Source organism: Chaetodon trifascialis, chromosome 13 (assembly GCF_039877785.1).
Source record: "Chaetodon trifascialis isolate fChaTrf1 chromosome 13, fChaTrf1.hap1, whole genome shotgun sequence".
NCBI lineage: Eukaryota > Metazoa > Chordata > Actinopteri > Chaetodontiformes > Chaetodontidae > Chaetodon > Chaetodon trifascialis.
The window spans coordinates 25,385,001-25,400,000 of NC_092068.1; the positions used below are offsets into that span (position 1 = coordinate 25,385,001).

Here is a 15,000-nt window from a genome sequence, read left to right on the forward strand (position 1 = left end):
TTGTTGCGACACTGGCGGTGTCCAACAAACAGTAGTTACAGGGACGTCTGCCAGGCAGCGTCTGGCATTGGAGATAAGGCACGTTTTGGGATTGCCATGGCAACCACAGCGAGCCCTGCTGTGGATGATGGGAGTACGAGCGAGGAGCTGATGCCGTAGAGCGGCAGTGAAAATGTTCATACGTGTCCAAAGCTGCTGTGGAAACAAGCAGACAGTCCCGGCGGTCAGGCAGCTCGTACCTGTCTGTCATAATTGATCTGTGTTTCCTGCTCAATGTCGGAGTCGAGCTCCGGGACATCGGACACATCGCTGTCCGACTCCTCGCTGTTGGAGTCCCCATGACTGTCTGCAGAGGACACACAGAGAGACGACATGTTCATTCACTGTTATCTAAACCACTAGTTTGGTGAATGTGGATCATAAAAACTTACTCAAGAAACCTGATATAGTCTGAATTCTCATGATGTCCGCTCAAGGTCAACTCAAGACAACCTGACAACTGCTGGACCCCTCGAGCTCTCACGTGGACCTCTAACGCTAACTCAAGAACACCTGGAACCATCTTCCAGACCACATGTCAAACCTATTCCACAAAGGGCCGAGTGACTGAAGGTTTTCTTTCCAACCAAGCAGCAGCACACCAGACTTGACTAATTTCATCAGCTGATCTCAGTCTTCAGACAGCTGATTGGTCAGACTGTGTGCTCCTGATTGGTTGGAGGAAAAACCTGCAGCCACATGGCTGTTTGTGAAATAGCTCTAGACCCTTGTCACTCTCATGAAATCCTCTACAGCCTTCTCAAAAAAGCAAAAAATAAACAACATTAAACACTGACAAGACCATGGAACTTGTACAAGGACCATAAGTCACTCACGCAAAGTCAGGACCACTTCCAGGACACCTGGAACTCCAACCTATAGCCTGCTCAAGAAAACCTGGAACCAGTGTAGAACCCTTGAAGCTCTAAACCCTCAAAAAAATCCTGCCACCATTTCTCTGAAACTTTCATGAGGATCCACCAAGAAAAACTGGAACCCACTCTCACGGAGAACTACCTAAGACATTCAATACACTTGGAACTTGGAGGTCTTGTAAGGTCTATTCAAGACTACCTGGAACCACTTATGATACCCTTGGAGCTCTAAAAGTGACCTCTAAAGCCTGAAGACAACCTGGAATCCCGGCAATACCCTATGAACCTTCAGAAGGACCTCTGAAGCCTCAAGAAAACCTGTGAACACTTACCGGACCATTGGGACTCACACATAGACTCCTGAAAACCTGTGAACACTATGAGAGCCTTAAAAACTTTCACAAGGAGTTCTAAAACCTACTAAAATGATGCAACCACTTATAGGATATACAGAGATTTCTCAAGAACTTCTACAGAAAACCTGGATCCAATTCAAGGGTACTTCCACAAAGATCCTTAAAACCTGAACACAGAAACCTGGAACCACCTATGCGACCCTTGTAACTCTCATGAGGACATCTAAAGATCACTTGGAACCACTTCCACACAGTTCACAGCCCAGTTTAGTGACCACTGGACCTCAGAAACCCCCTTCAAGGTCCCCTGAATTCCCTACCAGGTATGTTGATGTCCAGTCCTCCGTTCATGACGGACTCCGGTAGAAACCTCCACTGGAAGAGGGCGTGGTCAGCTCCACCCGTGGTCATCACCCACTGCAGGTCATGTGACCAGCGTACATTGGTCACATGGGCTGAGTGACCAATGTACTTCTTGAATTTGGCTCCTTGGAAAGAACAGATGGCTCACATTTAACAAAAGAACAGAGAGAATAAAGGACAAAAGACAGAAAAAGGACAGACAGAGACCTTTCCTCTGACAGGGGAAGCGAAAGAGCTTAACGAGGCCGAGGTCGTCTCCGGTGACGAGCACCGCAGCAGCGTGATTGGCGTCCACGGCGTTGATCTCGGTTACATTAGAGTACTTAGGCCAGATGCCGCTGACCTCTGAGCCCAGGACACCACTCCAGGATGCCCAGCACTGACCTTTGACCTCCTCTTTACTGACGATCGGCTTCCCCACTGCAGGAGGAGAACAGAGTGTGAATGCTATAAACGAACTTTCTCATTTCTCTGGCTAATTTTTCATGTCTAAGCACACAGGAGTTTTTCTCTGTGTCGATGCTCATGATTACACACAGTCCATCTGCACATTTTTATCAGCATTAACCTCCTGAAACGGACACAAGCCAGAAAAGGAAACGTGGACGGTGCAGATTTTAATCTTCCACTCTGAAGTCTGTTGGGAGCTGCAGAGCTGGTTTCTCTTGGTGGAAGTTCAGTGTGTGAAATCTTGTGTGGAGACAATGAACAGTCAGTTGCATCAGAAGCACACACACACACACACACACACACACACACACACACACACACACACACACACACACACACACACACACACACACAGTCTCCTGCAGTGTGTGTGTGTGTGTGTGTGTGTGTGTGTGTGTGTGTGTGTGTTTTCAGTTTGCTTTGTCATCTAAATCTGCTTTCTTTATCCTTCATTCCTGACAGTTAAAAGCCAGAAGACGTTCGTGATATCAAACCCCGTCTTTTTATTCTATTTATGGACGGATGTTTTTCCAGCAATGGCCAATTGATGTTTTTACATTCTGTATTAAGCTCTCCGCTCAGTAGTTTTCATCATTCGTTGCAGAGTCCGCCATTGCAGCACTGGATATAAAATTCACATTTCACAGGAAACAATGCAGCTTGTAATCCAGTGTCTGCTCGCTGCTCACTCTACTACTTACTGCTAATGCTAACCAACATTTCAGACTGCTGCTGCTTCACATTAAAAGTGCTCAAGTGGTAAAATTGATTTCACTGTGACGCAGCCGCAGGAGACGGATTGTGTCGATCACTGAGGTTAGCAGCGACCGCCCATCAAAAACGCATCTACAAACCAAAATGACAGTAATGGAAGAGCGAGCAGCAGCCGCGGTTAGCGGTTAGCGGTTAGCTGCAGGCTGCACACCTCCAACTCCTCAGCAACGAAACAAGCTGCGTTCACTGACCCGCCTCTGTGTGCAGCACTGAATCACAGTCTGCTCACTGCATGATGGAAAAGACAATCACTCTATTAAAACAACAGACAAGATAGCTGCTCGAGGAGCGCTTGCTGCTCCAGATCAGGATGATGGAGTATTTAGCTGCACTTGCTGTTACCACGGTAACCACAAGTGTCACCAAAACAGCCAGGGCTGCAGGGTACACATTCAGCGTGTGTGTGTGTGACATCATGTGTTACTGCGCACCTTAAAAACGGACAGGTGATGGATATCATTGCTCTGTGATAAAGAAAACCAGCTGATTCTAGAAGACGTGTGGCCGCAGACACTCACTGGGCATCCGGTAGAAGAGGCGTTCTCCTGCTCCGTCGTTGGTCTGCAGGATTTTGCTGTCCAGAGACCAGTCCAGGTGTGTGATGAAACTGGTGGATTTACTGCACTCGCCCACCTGCAGGCGGACAGACAGAGGACACGAGCCATGAAATGATGAGAGGGAGTTTCAAATCCTTCCAAAATGGTCCATCGTGCATATTAGCAACAGATTTTAGCATCTTCATGTGTGTTTTGGGATCTTTGCAGGGACCCACAGATGAATATGTTCACTGAAACTGAACTTTTGTTGTAAAACGTAACACACTGAACTCTCAGACTGATTCACATTTCCCACAATCCTCCAGGTAGTCAGATTATTGGGTAGCTACACCTTGACATTAGTTATACTTCATGCATGTACTCATAGTACTGTTGCATGCAGTAAATACTGCGTCCTGCGTGCAAACGAACCATCCTGTCAAGGTGCCTCCAGCCTTACCTTCTTGTATCTCTGAGCGACGGCGTAGATGTCCACAAGTCCGTCGTTGGAGCCGACAGCGAGGTACGCTCCATCCGGAGAAAACTTCATCTCATGGATCACCTCCTTCCTGTCTTTGATGTGAACGACCTCCGTCATGTCTCTGAGACGGACAGAGGAAAACGTCCTGTTAATGGCACGTTACAGCAGAGCAGCATCAGACTGAAATTCAATTTGTTTGTCTTGGCACGCTCTTGAATTTTGCGTGTGTGTGTGCGTGTGTGTGCTACCTGACTCTCAGCACAGTGAAGGATCCGTCCTTCATGCCCAGAGCCAGCTGGTATCCGTCCACGCTGAACGCCACGCTCCGCACCGCCTCCTCCATGTTACAGCGAGCAATGAGGGCATGATCCACTAGACTCCATAACCTGACACACACACACACACACACACACACACACACACACACACACACAGAGTCAGGTATAGGTACATTTAGTAAGACACACACTTACAGATCTTGAAGTGAGATTTCCATTTCTTTCTTGATTAAATCCAGAAACTGAGCCTTTAAACCTTTACGTGTACGGTCGCCGCCCTCAGCCACGCCCCCTGCAGGACCATGGCTGTCCCAGCGCGTGCACAATAATAAATAACATGTTGGGATTGAACCCCTGAAACTGGCCTGTTGGTCAGAGAAGTGTCATCAGCTGGACTTTAGCTCTTTATTCACAGAATGAAAATGGTAGAAGTCACATAATGGGGCCTAATTCTGTTAGCTTAACACTTAGCGAGTCTAATTTCAGAGGGCTAATTACTGAGACGACATTACAGCCGTACAATAAATACACTTAGCATCGACTAGACAGCAACATCCTGAAATCCAGACAGAGAAACGAGTAATTGTGCTGCGTGAAGCTTATAATTTACAACAGCACCGACAGCGACGGCAGAAACAGCAGACGAGTGGAAAAAGAAGGAAGTGGAAACAAACACGGTAAATGCCCCCAAGCCGCACCACAGATGGGGTCTTCGTAGAAAGTGTTTCCACAGTCTTCCCTCTCAGCATCTTTCTTTGTCTTTACTGCTGTTGTTTCCATTATCGCCTGTGTTCAGCTGACTGTGTGTGTTTGTGTAATTATGGAAAATATAATTGGTCTCCGAAGAAACCTCCCGCAGCACCGACAGAAAACAGTAAGCAGATGCTGGAAATGAGCAGAAACCATCACACTATGAAGCAACTCCTCATTAACAGTCACAAACGTGCTCATCACACTAAACCAGCGATCCCCCAGCAGCATCCTGCGGTCATACTGGGCAGCTCCCAGTACATGTGGTCCCACACTGACCTGACAGAGCGGTCGTCGCTGCCGGTGACAGCCAGAGGCTTTTTGGGGTGAACGTCCAGTGCCCAGAGCTCGCCCTCGCTGTGTCCCTGCATGATGAGCAGCGGTTTGTCCCGATCCCTCACCATCACCTGAACACAACCTCAAACTGAGCATCAGAGCATCATTACAAACAGGCTAAATCAGACGTCTAGGCTCAAAGTGAAGCTCGTTAGCTTTACACTGAAAGGCTGTTGAATGCTGTTCAGCCAAATTTCTCTCAGCTTTAACCTCCACGTCTACATGTTTCTAATCTATCACCAGGTTAATGCTTACTGGGCTGAAATGTGATTAACACTTTAAGGAATCATTACATTTTTTTAAGAAATACACTTACAATGAGGTTAGCCTAGCTTAGCATAAAGACTGAAAGCAGGCGAAACAGCTAGCCTGGCTCTGCTGAAAGATAAAATACTCCCACCAACACCTCCAAAGCTCCCTGATTAAAACTCTGCATCTTGATTTTTTGTGAATCTTTACACGCATTCACAAAACTAAACATTACAGTTTTTTAATCTTAGATGGCCACTAACAGATCGCCTCGTAGCTATGAATCCTGCAAACAGCTGTTTAAGAGAGAGAAATAGTCAGAAGAAAGTTAATTTCTTTCTTTGGCTTCCAAAACAAATGCACATGCTAACCAGCTGATCTTTACACCAGGTGGTAGAAGCAGTACTCATTTTGTCCACAGGGGTCGCCAAAATCACCTTGTATCACTGGCTGTAAAGAGGTAAACTGTGTGTGGACCAATGAGGAGCCAGCATCCAGCGGAGCAGCACGGGTCGGCTTTCAATTTCCTGTTTTTTGTCTGCTTTCTCACCTCAAAGATCTCGCTGTCCTGCGTTCCCGCCAGGATCCGGTCGGCTCGCCAGCAGACACTGCGAATAGACAGACCTGGAGGAGGAAGAGGAGGAGGAAGAGGATTAAATCAGCAGTAAAAACCTGTCAAAAAATATCTGGAGAAACTGCAGAAGAGCTGCAATGAAAACCATCAGGAAGAAACAGGCTGGAAGATAAAAGAGAGGAAGAAAGAGAAGAAAATAAAGATGGTGGATGAAGACAAAAAGACTTTGTGTCTCAACGTTTCCTTTCCTCCATCTTTTCTTGAAGGAGTGAAGGATGAAAAAGGAGGAGAGGCAGAGAAAGATTAGAGCAGATGAGGAGAGAAGAAAGGAAGAGAGAGAAAATCCTCAGCTGGACTGTTTGAGATCAAATGTAGCTGGAAGAGAACGACAGGAAGTCAGAGAAATGGAGCCCGATCGATGGTTATTGATCAGAGGGTGTTTCTGTTTGGACCTGCATCTTCATTAACTCCAGGTAATGAGCAGAAAACTTCACTGTGGTTCGTCACATAGGATGGTCACACCTGAACAGGTCGATTACCAAAGAGTCCCAAAAGAGATCACTAATCAATTCTTTCCCAATCGAAAGGAAAATACGACCAGCTGATCGTCAGCTGCAGAGCTCAGAAGTGACTGACGGACTCGTCGCCAGAGGATTTAACTTTGTCAGACAGGAGGAAGTTAGACACACACACACACACACACACACACACACACACACACACACACACACACACACACACACACACACATACACACACACACTGTACCTTCCAACCTCACCGTCACACTCTTGTTCCCCAGCATCTAAAATTTAATTAGCAGAGCCGTTCAGCAGCGCAGCGCTCGCCAATTAGAGCATCTGCTGTCGCTGATAGCATGAATCAGCATGTGATGTTTCCTGTAACTCTGTTAGAAACTCCCCTCCTGAGCGTCACGAGCCAAAGCAGCCCGATACCAGAGGAGTCTATGAGGAAGATGGGAAGTAATTGGGAGACTTTTTGCAGTGCAACAGCGGCGTAGGAAGGATTTCTGATGCGTCATCTGAGAAGTGTTGACGGCAGCCAGAAGGCAGCAGAGAGGAAAACTTCACCTGAACGAATCACCTGTAAACCACCCAGAGGGAATAACCAGGATTAAGGAAATGATCTCGTCTGTGTCTCAGTTCATTATGTTTCCTCCTCCTCCTCACACTCTGCTCCTGAGAAACAACGCTTTGACCGCCTCATTTAGTTTATCGTGATCCTCATTAAGCTCTTGAACGTTTAGCCTCATGTGTTTTCTCACTCTCACCTTCTCCACAGGCAGCTTGTTTCCACCTCAGGAACGTCAAGAGAGGAGGTGAAAACAAGAGGCTTCAGTCATGCTAGCAGCTCTGTGATTTGGCTCTGAGCTAAACGCTAACATCGGTGTGCTACCATGCTAACGACAATGCTAACATGTGGACGTTCAGCAGGTACGTTGTTTGCATGTTACTTTGAGTCTTTCCCCACAAACACAAATAAACCTCACTGTGGCGCCACAGGAAAACGTCGAGGATCACTGAACTCTGTAGGACTCGTCCTCTGAAGACCATCAGTGTCTGTTCAGAATCTGAGGACATTTCATTGGACGACGGTCAGTTAATCCAGTCTGGATCAAAGTGGTGGACCAGCAGACCGACAGACATCCTTCCTGTCTCATTGTCCCCGTCTGACACGAAAAACCTTTCCCGTCCTCGACCCCTTTGAAGAGGAAGTCACCTCCTGCTGAGACACTCTGAGCTTCCTCTGAAGCTGTCTGAGGTGAAGGAGTTAACCTTTCACCTCCTCCAGCTTCTCCAAAACGAGGCCATTTCCAACTCAAACCGACAAACCTTTCCCTCCGTCCTCTCGCCTTTTCTCTTTAACTTTCACTTCAGAAATCTTCAGAGAGGAGACATAAAAAGGAGGCGAGGGGCTTAATGGCTCACCCCCACAGCTTTTCCTAAAGGAGCACCTCCTGCTGGAGGAGAGGGGGCGTCAGACATCCAGCACCTCCTGGTTTCCCCAAAATCAGGTCAGTTCGCTTCTCCTGCTGAAGATACAAGACAACAAACTTTTCCACCTCTGCTCCCCTCATTACGGAAAACTTCTCCTCAAACGCCGTCAGAAGAGAGAAAGATGGAAAATGAGGTCAGTCGCTCCTCCGGCTGCAGACAGACGGCGACGATCCAGCAAAGGAAAAGAGAAGCTGAAGGATTCGAGCTTTGGGGCTGAATTCAGACGAAGCGGACGCCACAAAAGAGTCAAAATGACCTTTTCTCTTCGCTGCAGGAGGCGGAGGGAGGTGAGGAGATACAGCACGAGTTAAGCTCAGTGGGTTTGTTCAGCTTAAAAGAGGTTTGAGGAACAGGTTTAAAGAGCCGGTGTGTGTGTGCGTAGCCGGTGTGTGTGTGCGTGTGTGTGTGTGTGTGTGTGTGTGTGTGTGTGTGTGTGGACAGAAAGGCCAGAGCTCCTCATTAACAGGGAAGTCTGCACAGGTTTAAAGGTCTCACACACAGCAGATGGTGAGCCGAGCGCGTCTGCTGTTAACCTGCAGTCTGGATCCGATCTGACACAGTTAAGATAATGTGATCCATTTAATAAACCTCACAAATAACAGCGTGGCATTTAAATGACCTTTGTAGCTTCCACAAGTCCACAAAGACCCAGAAAAGTGGCTGAGTTTCTTTACTAATAGACTGGAGTCACAGCTCGAACCACAAACCATGAAAAGTTAAATAAATGAAATAAATCATGCAAAGAAATGTGCTTTTATTTTCTGGCTCCTTCATATTTAATTGATGCTTCCTGTCACCTCCGCTGCACAGCGTGTTCTGCCTTCCTGTCACTTCGCTGTGATGTTTGAGCTTCACTCCGCAGAGTTTACAGACAGCTGAAGGCGTTCAGGGAAACTTTTCGCTATGCTAACGTTGCTATCAGAAGCCAATCAGACCCTAAGGAGATGCTCCAGACGTGACCCTGATCCCTCCAGTCCCCCGAAGACACGCTCAGTCCAAACTGCATCAGAGGCATTTTGTTGTCTCGCTGTGTGTTTTGTGTGTGTGTCGGCGTGTGTGTTTTGTGTGTGTGTCGGCCTGTGTGTTTAGCACCTTTGTATCCCTGCTCGGCCTCTCGCAGGTCGATCTTGGTGATCGGTTTGAAGTCGACGTCCCACAGTCGGATGCAGCCGTCTCTGCCTCCTGTGGCAAAACCCTCGTCACAGGAATACATGCTGAAGATACCAGCCTGCACACACACACACACACACACACACACACACACACACACACACACACACACACACACACACACACACTTTCTCATTCTGTGTACTGCAGTTTGAGAACTCTGAAAGGAGGGAAACGGTTGGAGCAGCAGGTTTGAGACTCACCCCGTGGGCGGCCTGAACCGTTCGGATCAGGTTGAGACCCTTCCAGACATAAATGTCCCCGTTGAGCGCCCCCGAGTACGTGATGTCATCTTTAGCCGACGCCACACACAGGATGGTCTGCAGGTCGCCCGTCTTCCCGAAGATCCCCCTCTTTGGAGTGAGGGCGTTACCACACAGGGACCAGAACTACGGAGACACAGAGGGGACACATGAGGTCTTTGACACTGCAAAGACGTCCTGTTTCTGTTCCATCCGTCTGTCCAGCCTCCTCCCACATGACCATGAGTTTCACAGCGCGTTACCTTGATGTGTTTGACTCCACAGCTCACCAGACGGTTCTGCTGAAACGGATCCCAGCAGATATCGAAGATCTGGAGGGAAGAAGAGATGTTAACACACACATGTACAGTCAGTACGACACACACGCGCGCGCACGCACACGCACGCGCACGCACGCACACGCACGCACGCACGCACGCACACACACACACACACACACACACACACACACACACACACACACACACACACACACACACACACACACACACACACCTGTCTGAGTGTCCGGTGGCTGTGGCCAGGATCTTCCCTCTCTTCCACTCCCAGATACACACTGTGTTCTTGGCGTCCAGGCCGACCGAGGCTAACCGCTGCAGAACAGACACACACACACACACACACACACACACACACACACACACACACACACACACACACACACACAGAGAGATTCAGAGTCAGCTTCAGCTCAGCTTTGACTTTTTCAAAATGTTCATGAAGCTTAAACAGGAGCTTTTTCAACACCGTCAAAATACGCTGAAGTCATCTAATAACACAAACCAACAGGTGGAAGGTCTGACTCGTTCGTGGCCCCTAACATTTCATTTGTACCTCTTCTCTTTGTGTTGTTTGAGGTCAGCGACATTGTGGTCAGAGAAACTTCCATGTGTGAGCTGTGTGTTAAATCACGTTCATAGGTTATTGTGAAGTAGCTGATTCATTCCTGTCATTGAATCCATGTAGGAGCTCAGATCGCCTCCAAACTGGTCCCAGTCTGGGTCTCATTCATCTCAACACAAACCAGTTACACTTCAACAAAACCATCAGAGCGTTAAACCATAATGGTTTGCAGTGATTTAACTTTGATCAGACTCTCATGTACTGCAGCAGGCATTGAAACCATCTCATGTAATGTTTTCTGTGTAACATTTAATCTGAAGTGTAACTAAAGCCGTCAGATAAACTCAGTGAAGTAAAAAGTTAGATATTTGCGTCTGAAATGAAGTAAAAGTACATGGTAAAATGGAGTTACTTCCACCAAGCGTTCAGGTTCAGAGGAACATTCAGACTCTGTGATAATGAATCAGCTCAGCCTGGGCACTGGATTCATGATTAAATTGGATTTATGATTAAATTGGATTTATGATTATTTTATTGATTCTGTGTTTACTCTGATTTACTCCCAGTTGTCACGTCATCGTGAGTGAAGTCCAGGCCAGAAGCAAGAAGTGCTGACTCATCAGTCTGGATCAGTTAGAGTCACTTCAACAGCTGGAAAGAAGAGAACGTTCCTCTTAGAACCACAAAGAACTCCATTCATTTTACTGAGTTTTGAAAGCCTGAGCTTCATGTTTTCTAGCTCAGCAACGACCTCCACCTCCTCCTCCTCCACCTCCACCTCCACCACCTAATGCTGGACAGTGACAGCGGATGTTGGTTCTCTGTGAATGGGACCTGGTGTCCAGCTGAGCTGCAGAGACTGAAGATTGCGCCCAGCAGCAGAAAGTTCAGGAAAACTCAACTTTGTGCAAACATCTTCTGACACAATGCAGAGACGAAGAGGCGCAGCAGAGGCTTGTTTACTGCTCTGAGCCTGGATCGCCTCGTCATCGCCATCGTCATCATCATCATCAACGAGGCCGCGTTAAAAACACAAAGACAACAAACAAACAGCAAACAGGAGGCGAGCCGCTGCCTCGTGTCGTCAGAAAACAGCTGTCCGGTCAGAGCGGAGGATGTAAATGATGTTCATCTCACCCACTGAGCTTCACGAGAGGCCGCGGACTGACGACAGCTTCCGTCTGCGCGTGAAGGCAGCGAGAGCAGAGAAGCTGTCCATTGAGTCAGACTGACGCCCACTCGCAGCCACAATCCGCTGCTTTCACACGAGCTGTGCTCCACCGGCACAGGCTGACTGACAGGAAGCAGAAACACCTGAATGCAGCGTCCTTCACACGGCACGCCGCTGAACTCAAAGCGTGTTCGCTGCAGCAGATGAAGTGAGTCACAGTGCGGAGTCAGTGGGAGGAAAAGATGTCAATCAAGCATAACGCTGCAGGTGACTGCGCGTGATGGACGTGTTTACTCAGACTGCGACACACGACTGAACTCTGATCTGCTGCATTTTTAAGAAGACTACACTTTGTATGAACAGCAGAGATGAGTGACCAAACCACAGCTTATTATGCAGCTTTATACTTCTACAGTACTGCAGTACAGAGGAGAAGTACTTTTAACCACGTTCATCTGACAGCTGGAGTTACTCTGCATGATGAAATCTTGATACGCTGCGTTACCATAAATTATTGTATTACCTGTTTGCTCAGGTAAGGTCAGCCCTACCTGAGCAAAACACCCGAACCTCCATCTGTCACCCCACAACCCAGTTCAACCCTCTGACACCTCAGCTGAATTCTACACCCTAAAACTTTACAGGATCCCCCAACACCCCTCCTCAGAGCCCAGCCTGAGGGGCCGCACCACAAGATGAAGATGAAGATGAAGATCTGCAAACAGCTGCACGCTTCAGCTGTGTCACCTGCTTAGAAAATGGATGCAGACGACATGTCACTGCTGTAGGTGTGTGTGTGTGTGTGTGTGTGTGTGTGTGTGTGTGTATGTGTATATAAAGCACTGCTCCTTTATGACCTTTAGTCTCCTCTGAAGACAAAAACCATCTGTTGGACACACAAAGCCGCTGAGGTCTGCAGCTTGAGTCAGATGATGCATCATCAATCATTCTGCGTGCGTGTGTGTGTGTGTGTGTGTGTGTGTGTGTGTGTGTCACCTGTCCGTCAGCGCTGAAGGCGAGGCAGGCGATGCCGTGTGTGTGTCCGTCGCGGAGCAGAGAGACGGTCTGGACGGTGAAGGAGTCCCACACACACACATAGGGATCCTTCCCCACCTGACCGGTCGCCACCAGGGAGCGCTCCGGGTGCAGCGCCAGGCTGAGGGCGGAGGAGAGAGGAGGGAAGGTGGAGGAGGAGAGAGAGGAGAGAGTCAGGAGGAGGAGAGAGAGGAGAGAGGACAGAAGAAGGAGGAGGAGGAGAAAGAGAGGAGAGAGACAGAAGGAGAAGGGGGAGAAAGAGAGGAGAGAGGACAGAAGGTGGAGGAGGAGAGAGAGAGGAGAGAGGACAGAAGGAGGAGAGAAGATAGAAGGTGGAGGAGGAGAGAGAGAGGAGAGAGGACAGAAGGAGGAGGAGGAGGAGAAAGAGAGGAGAGAGACAGAAGGAGAAGGGGGAGAAAGAGAGGAGAGAGACAGAAGGAGAAGGGGGAGAAAGAGAGGAGAGAGGACAGAAGGTGGAGGAGGAGAGAGAGAGGAGAGAGGACAGAAGGAGGAGAGAAGACAGAAGGTGGAGGAGAGAGAGAGAGGAGAGAGGCGAAAGGTGGAAGAGGAGAAAGAGAGAAGAGAGACAGAAGGAAGAGGAGGAGGAGAAAGAGAGACAGAGGGAGGAGGAGAGAGAGAGGAGGGAAGGTGGAGGAGAGAGAGAGAGGAGAGAGACAGGAGGAGGAGAGAGAGAGGAGAGAGGACAGAAGGAGGAGGAGGAGGAGAAAGAGAGACAGGGAGGAGGAGGAGAAAGAGAGGAGAGAGACAGAAGGAAGAGGAGGAGGAGAAAGAGAGACAGAGGGAGGAGGAGGAGAGAGAGAGGAGGGAAGGTGGAGGAGAGAGAGAGAGGAGAGAGACAGGAGGAGGAGAGAAGACAGAAGGTGGAGAAGGAGAGAGACAGGAGGAGGAGAGAAGACAGAAGGTGGAGGAGGAGAAAGAGAGGAGAGGTCAATGAATGAACAATCGTTGCCATCATTCTCAGGTACAGGTGGGAGGCGGAGCTACTTTCAGATACTATACAGTTAGCTAGTTTAGGCCAGCGGGGCCCAACCCAGGGGCCGAGGCCCTCCAAAGGGTCAGCAGATCAAGCTGAGGGGCCGTCACATGATTAAAGAAGAAAAAATAAACGTCTGATACACTAACCTGTTTTCAGTTTCTGGACTTTCTCTGATCTTTGACTTTTAGTGAAATGTTGAACGGTTGTTTTAAATGTTTTAAATGTCGTCAACACGATCGGCTCGAGGAGGATATGTTTCCCAAACTGAAGGTGTGTGTCCGCCATGTTTTTTGTTTTAATTTCAGACGTCACTCACGCTGAAGGCTGTTTCTTTTTTGTTTCCTTTAGTTTATGGAAGATGAAATCTGACGTCTGTATGAATAAATGTCGGCGACGCGTCCACACAGACACTTTTATGGACCTGTCTTCTGTCTCCTCTTTGTCTCTCAGAGGGTCAGTGTGTGTTCTCCTTTACAAAGAGGCTGCTATAAATACACTCACTGCTTAATGGCATCATTATCAACACACACACACACACACACACACACACACACACACACACACACACACACACACACACACACACACACACACACACACACACACTCCTCTCCGCTCTGGTGATGGTGTAATGATCCCTGATGCTTGAAGTGTGTGTGTGTGTGTGTGTGTGTGTGTGTGTGTGTGTGTGTGTGTGTGTGTGTGTGCGTGTGTGTGCGTGTGTGTGTGTGCGTGTGTGTGCGTGCGCGTGTGTGTGTGCGCGTGTGTGTGTGTGTGCGTGTGTGTGTGTGTGTGTGTGTGTGTGTGTGTGTGTGTGTGGTGACTGCAGTGACCTTGGCTTTTCTGTCTCGTACTTCAGTGAAGACCAGATCTGACAGAAACAGATGTGAATCTGTCCTTTTATATTCCTCAGTCTGTTTGCGAGACAGGGACAGACAGTGCGTGTGTGTGTGTGTGTGTGTGTGTGTGTGTGTGTGTGTGTGTGTGTGTGTGTGTGTGGAGAGAGTCAGTAAAGGTCAGTGTTGGTATGAAATAGTAGAACAATAAAATGAACAGAAACAGAACAGGTGCATCTGTCACAAAGCCCCATTGATCTCAAGGATGCTCTGCACACACACACACTCACACACACACACGCACGCACGCACGCACGCACGCACGCACGCACGCACGCACGCACGCACCCCTCAACATCGACTCTCCTCCTCAACCTGCCAGCCAATGAGCCTGCTAGCTGCTGTGGTTTCCATGACGACCACATCACCAAGGGCGCGGGAGCTGACGATTGAACACGACAACTGTGGAGTCAAGGTCAAACACCACAAAACACACACGCACGCACACACGCATACACACACACGCACCTGAACTCACCTCCCCTGCTGGCTGATACGTGACGACTTCATGTTTTATACTCTGAATCATTTATCTGATGCTTTTGT

At 48.5% G+C, this 15,000-nt stretch overlaps 1 protein-coding gene across 2 annotated transcripts in view; it reads right to left on the minus strand.

Moving 5' to 3' along the window:
- The window catches only part of LOC139341342 (echinoderm microtubule-associated protein-like 6), a 53,199-nt gene that overhangs the window by 23,503 nt on the left and 14,696 nt on the right, over positions 1–15,000 (minus strand). For both annotated transcript variants that reach the window (XM_070977834.1, XM_070977835.1), the window contains exons 2-14: positions 12,523–12,682; positions 10,004–10,105; positions 9,755–9,823; positions 9,453–9,638; positions 9,172–9,307; positions 6,038–6,111; positions 5,182–5,309; positions 4,123–4,260; positions 3,854–3,995; positions 3,376–3,490; positions 1,841–2,053; positions 1,591–1,758; positions 240–346 (exon numbers count right to left, since the gene is read on the minus strand). In XM_070977834.1, the coding sequence (XP_070833935.1) occupies positions 240–346; positions 1,591–1,758; positions 1,841–2,053; positions 3,376–3,490; positions 3,854–3,995; positions 4,123–4,260; positions 5,182–5,309; positions 6,038–6,111; positions 9,172–9,307; positions 9,453–9,638; positions 9,755–9,823; positions 10,004–10,105; positions 12,523–12,682 (1,738 nt within the window). The remainder of the gene's footprint in view (positions 1–239; positions 347–1,590; positions 1,759–1,840; positions 2,054–3,375; positions 3,491–3,853; positions 3,996–4,122; positions 4,261–5,181; positions 5,310–6,037; positions 6,112–9,171; positions 9,308–9,452; positions 9,639–9,754; positions 9,824–10,003; positions 10,106–12,522; positions 12,683–15,000) is intronic.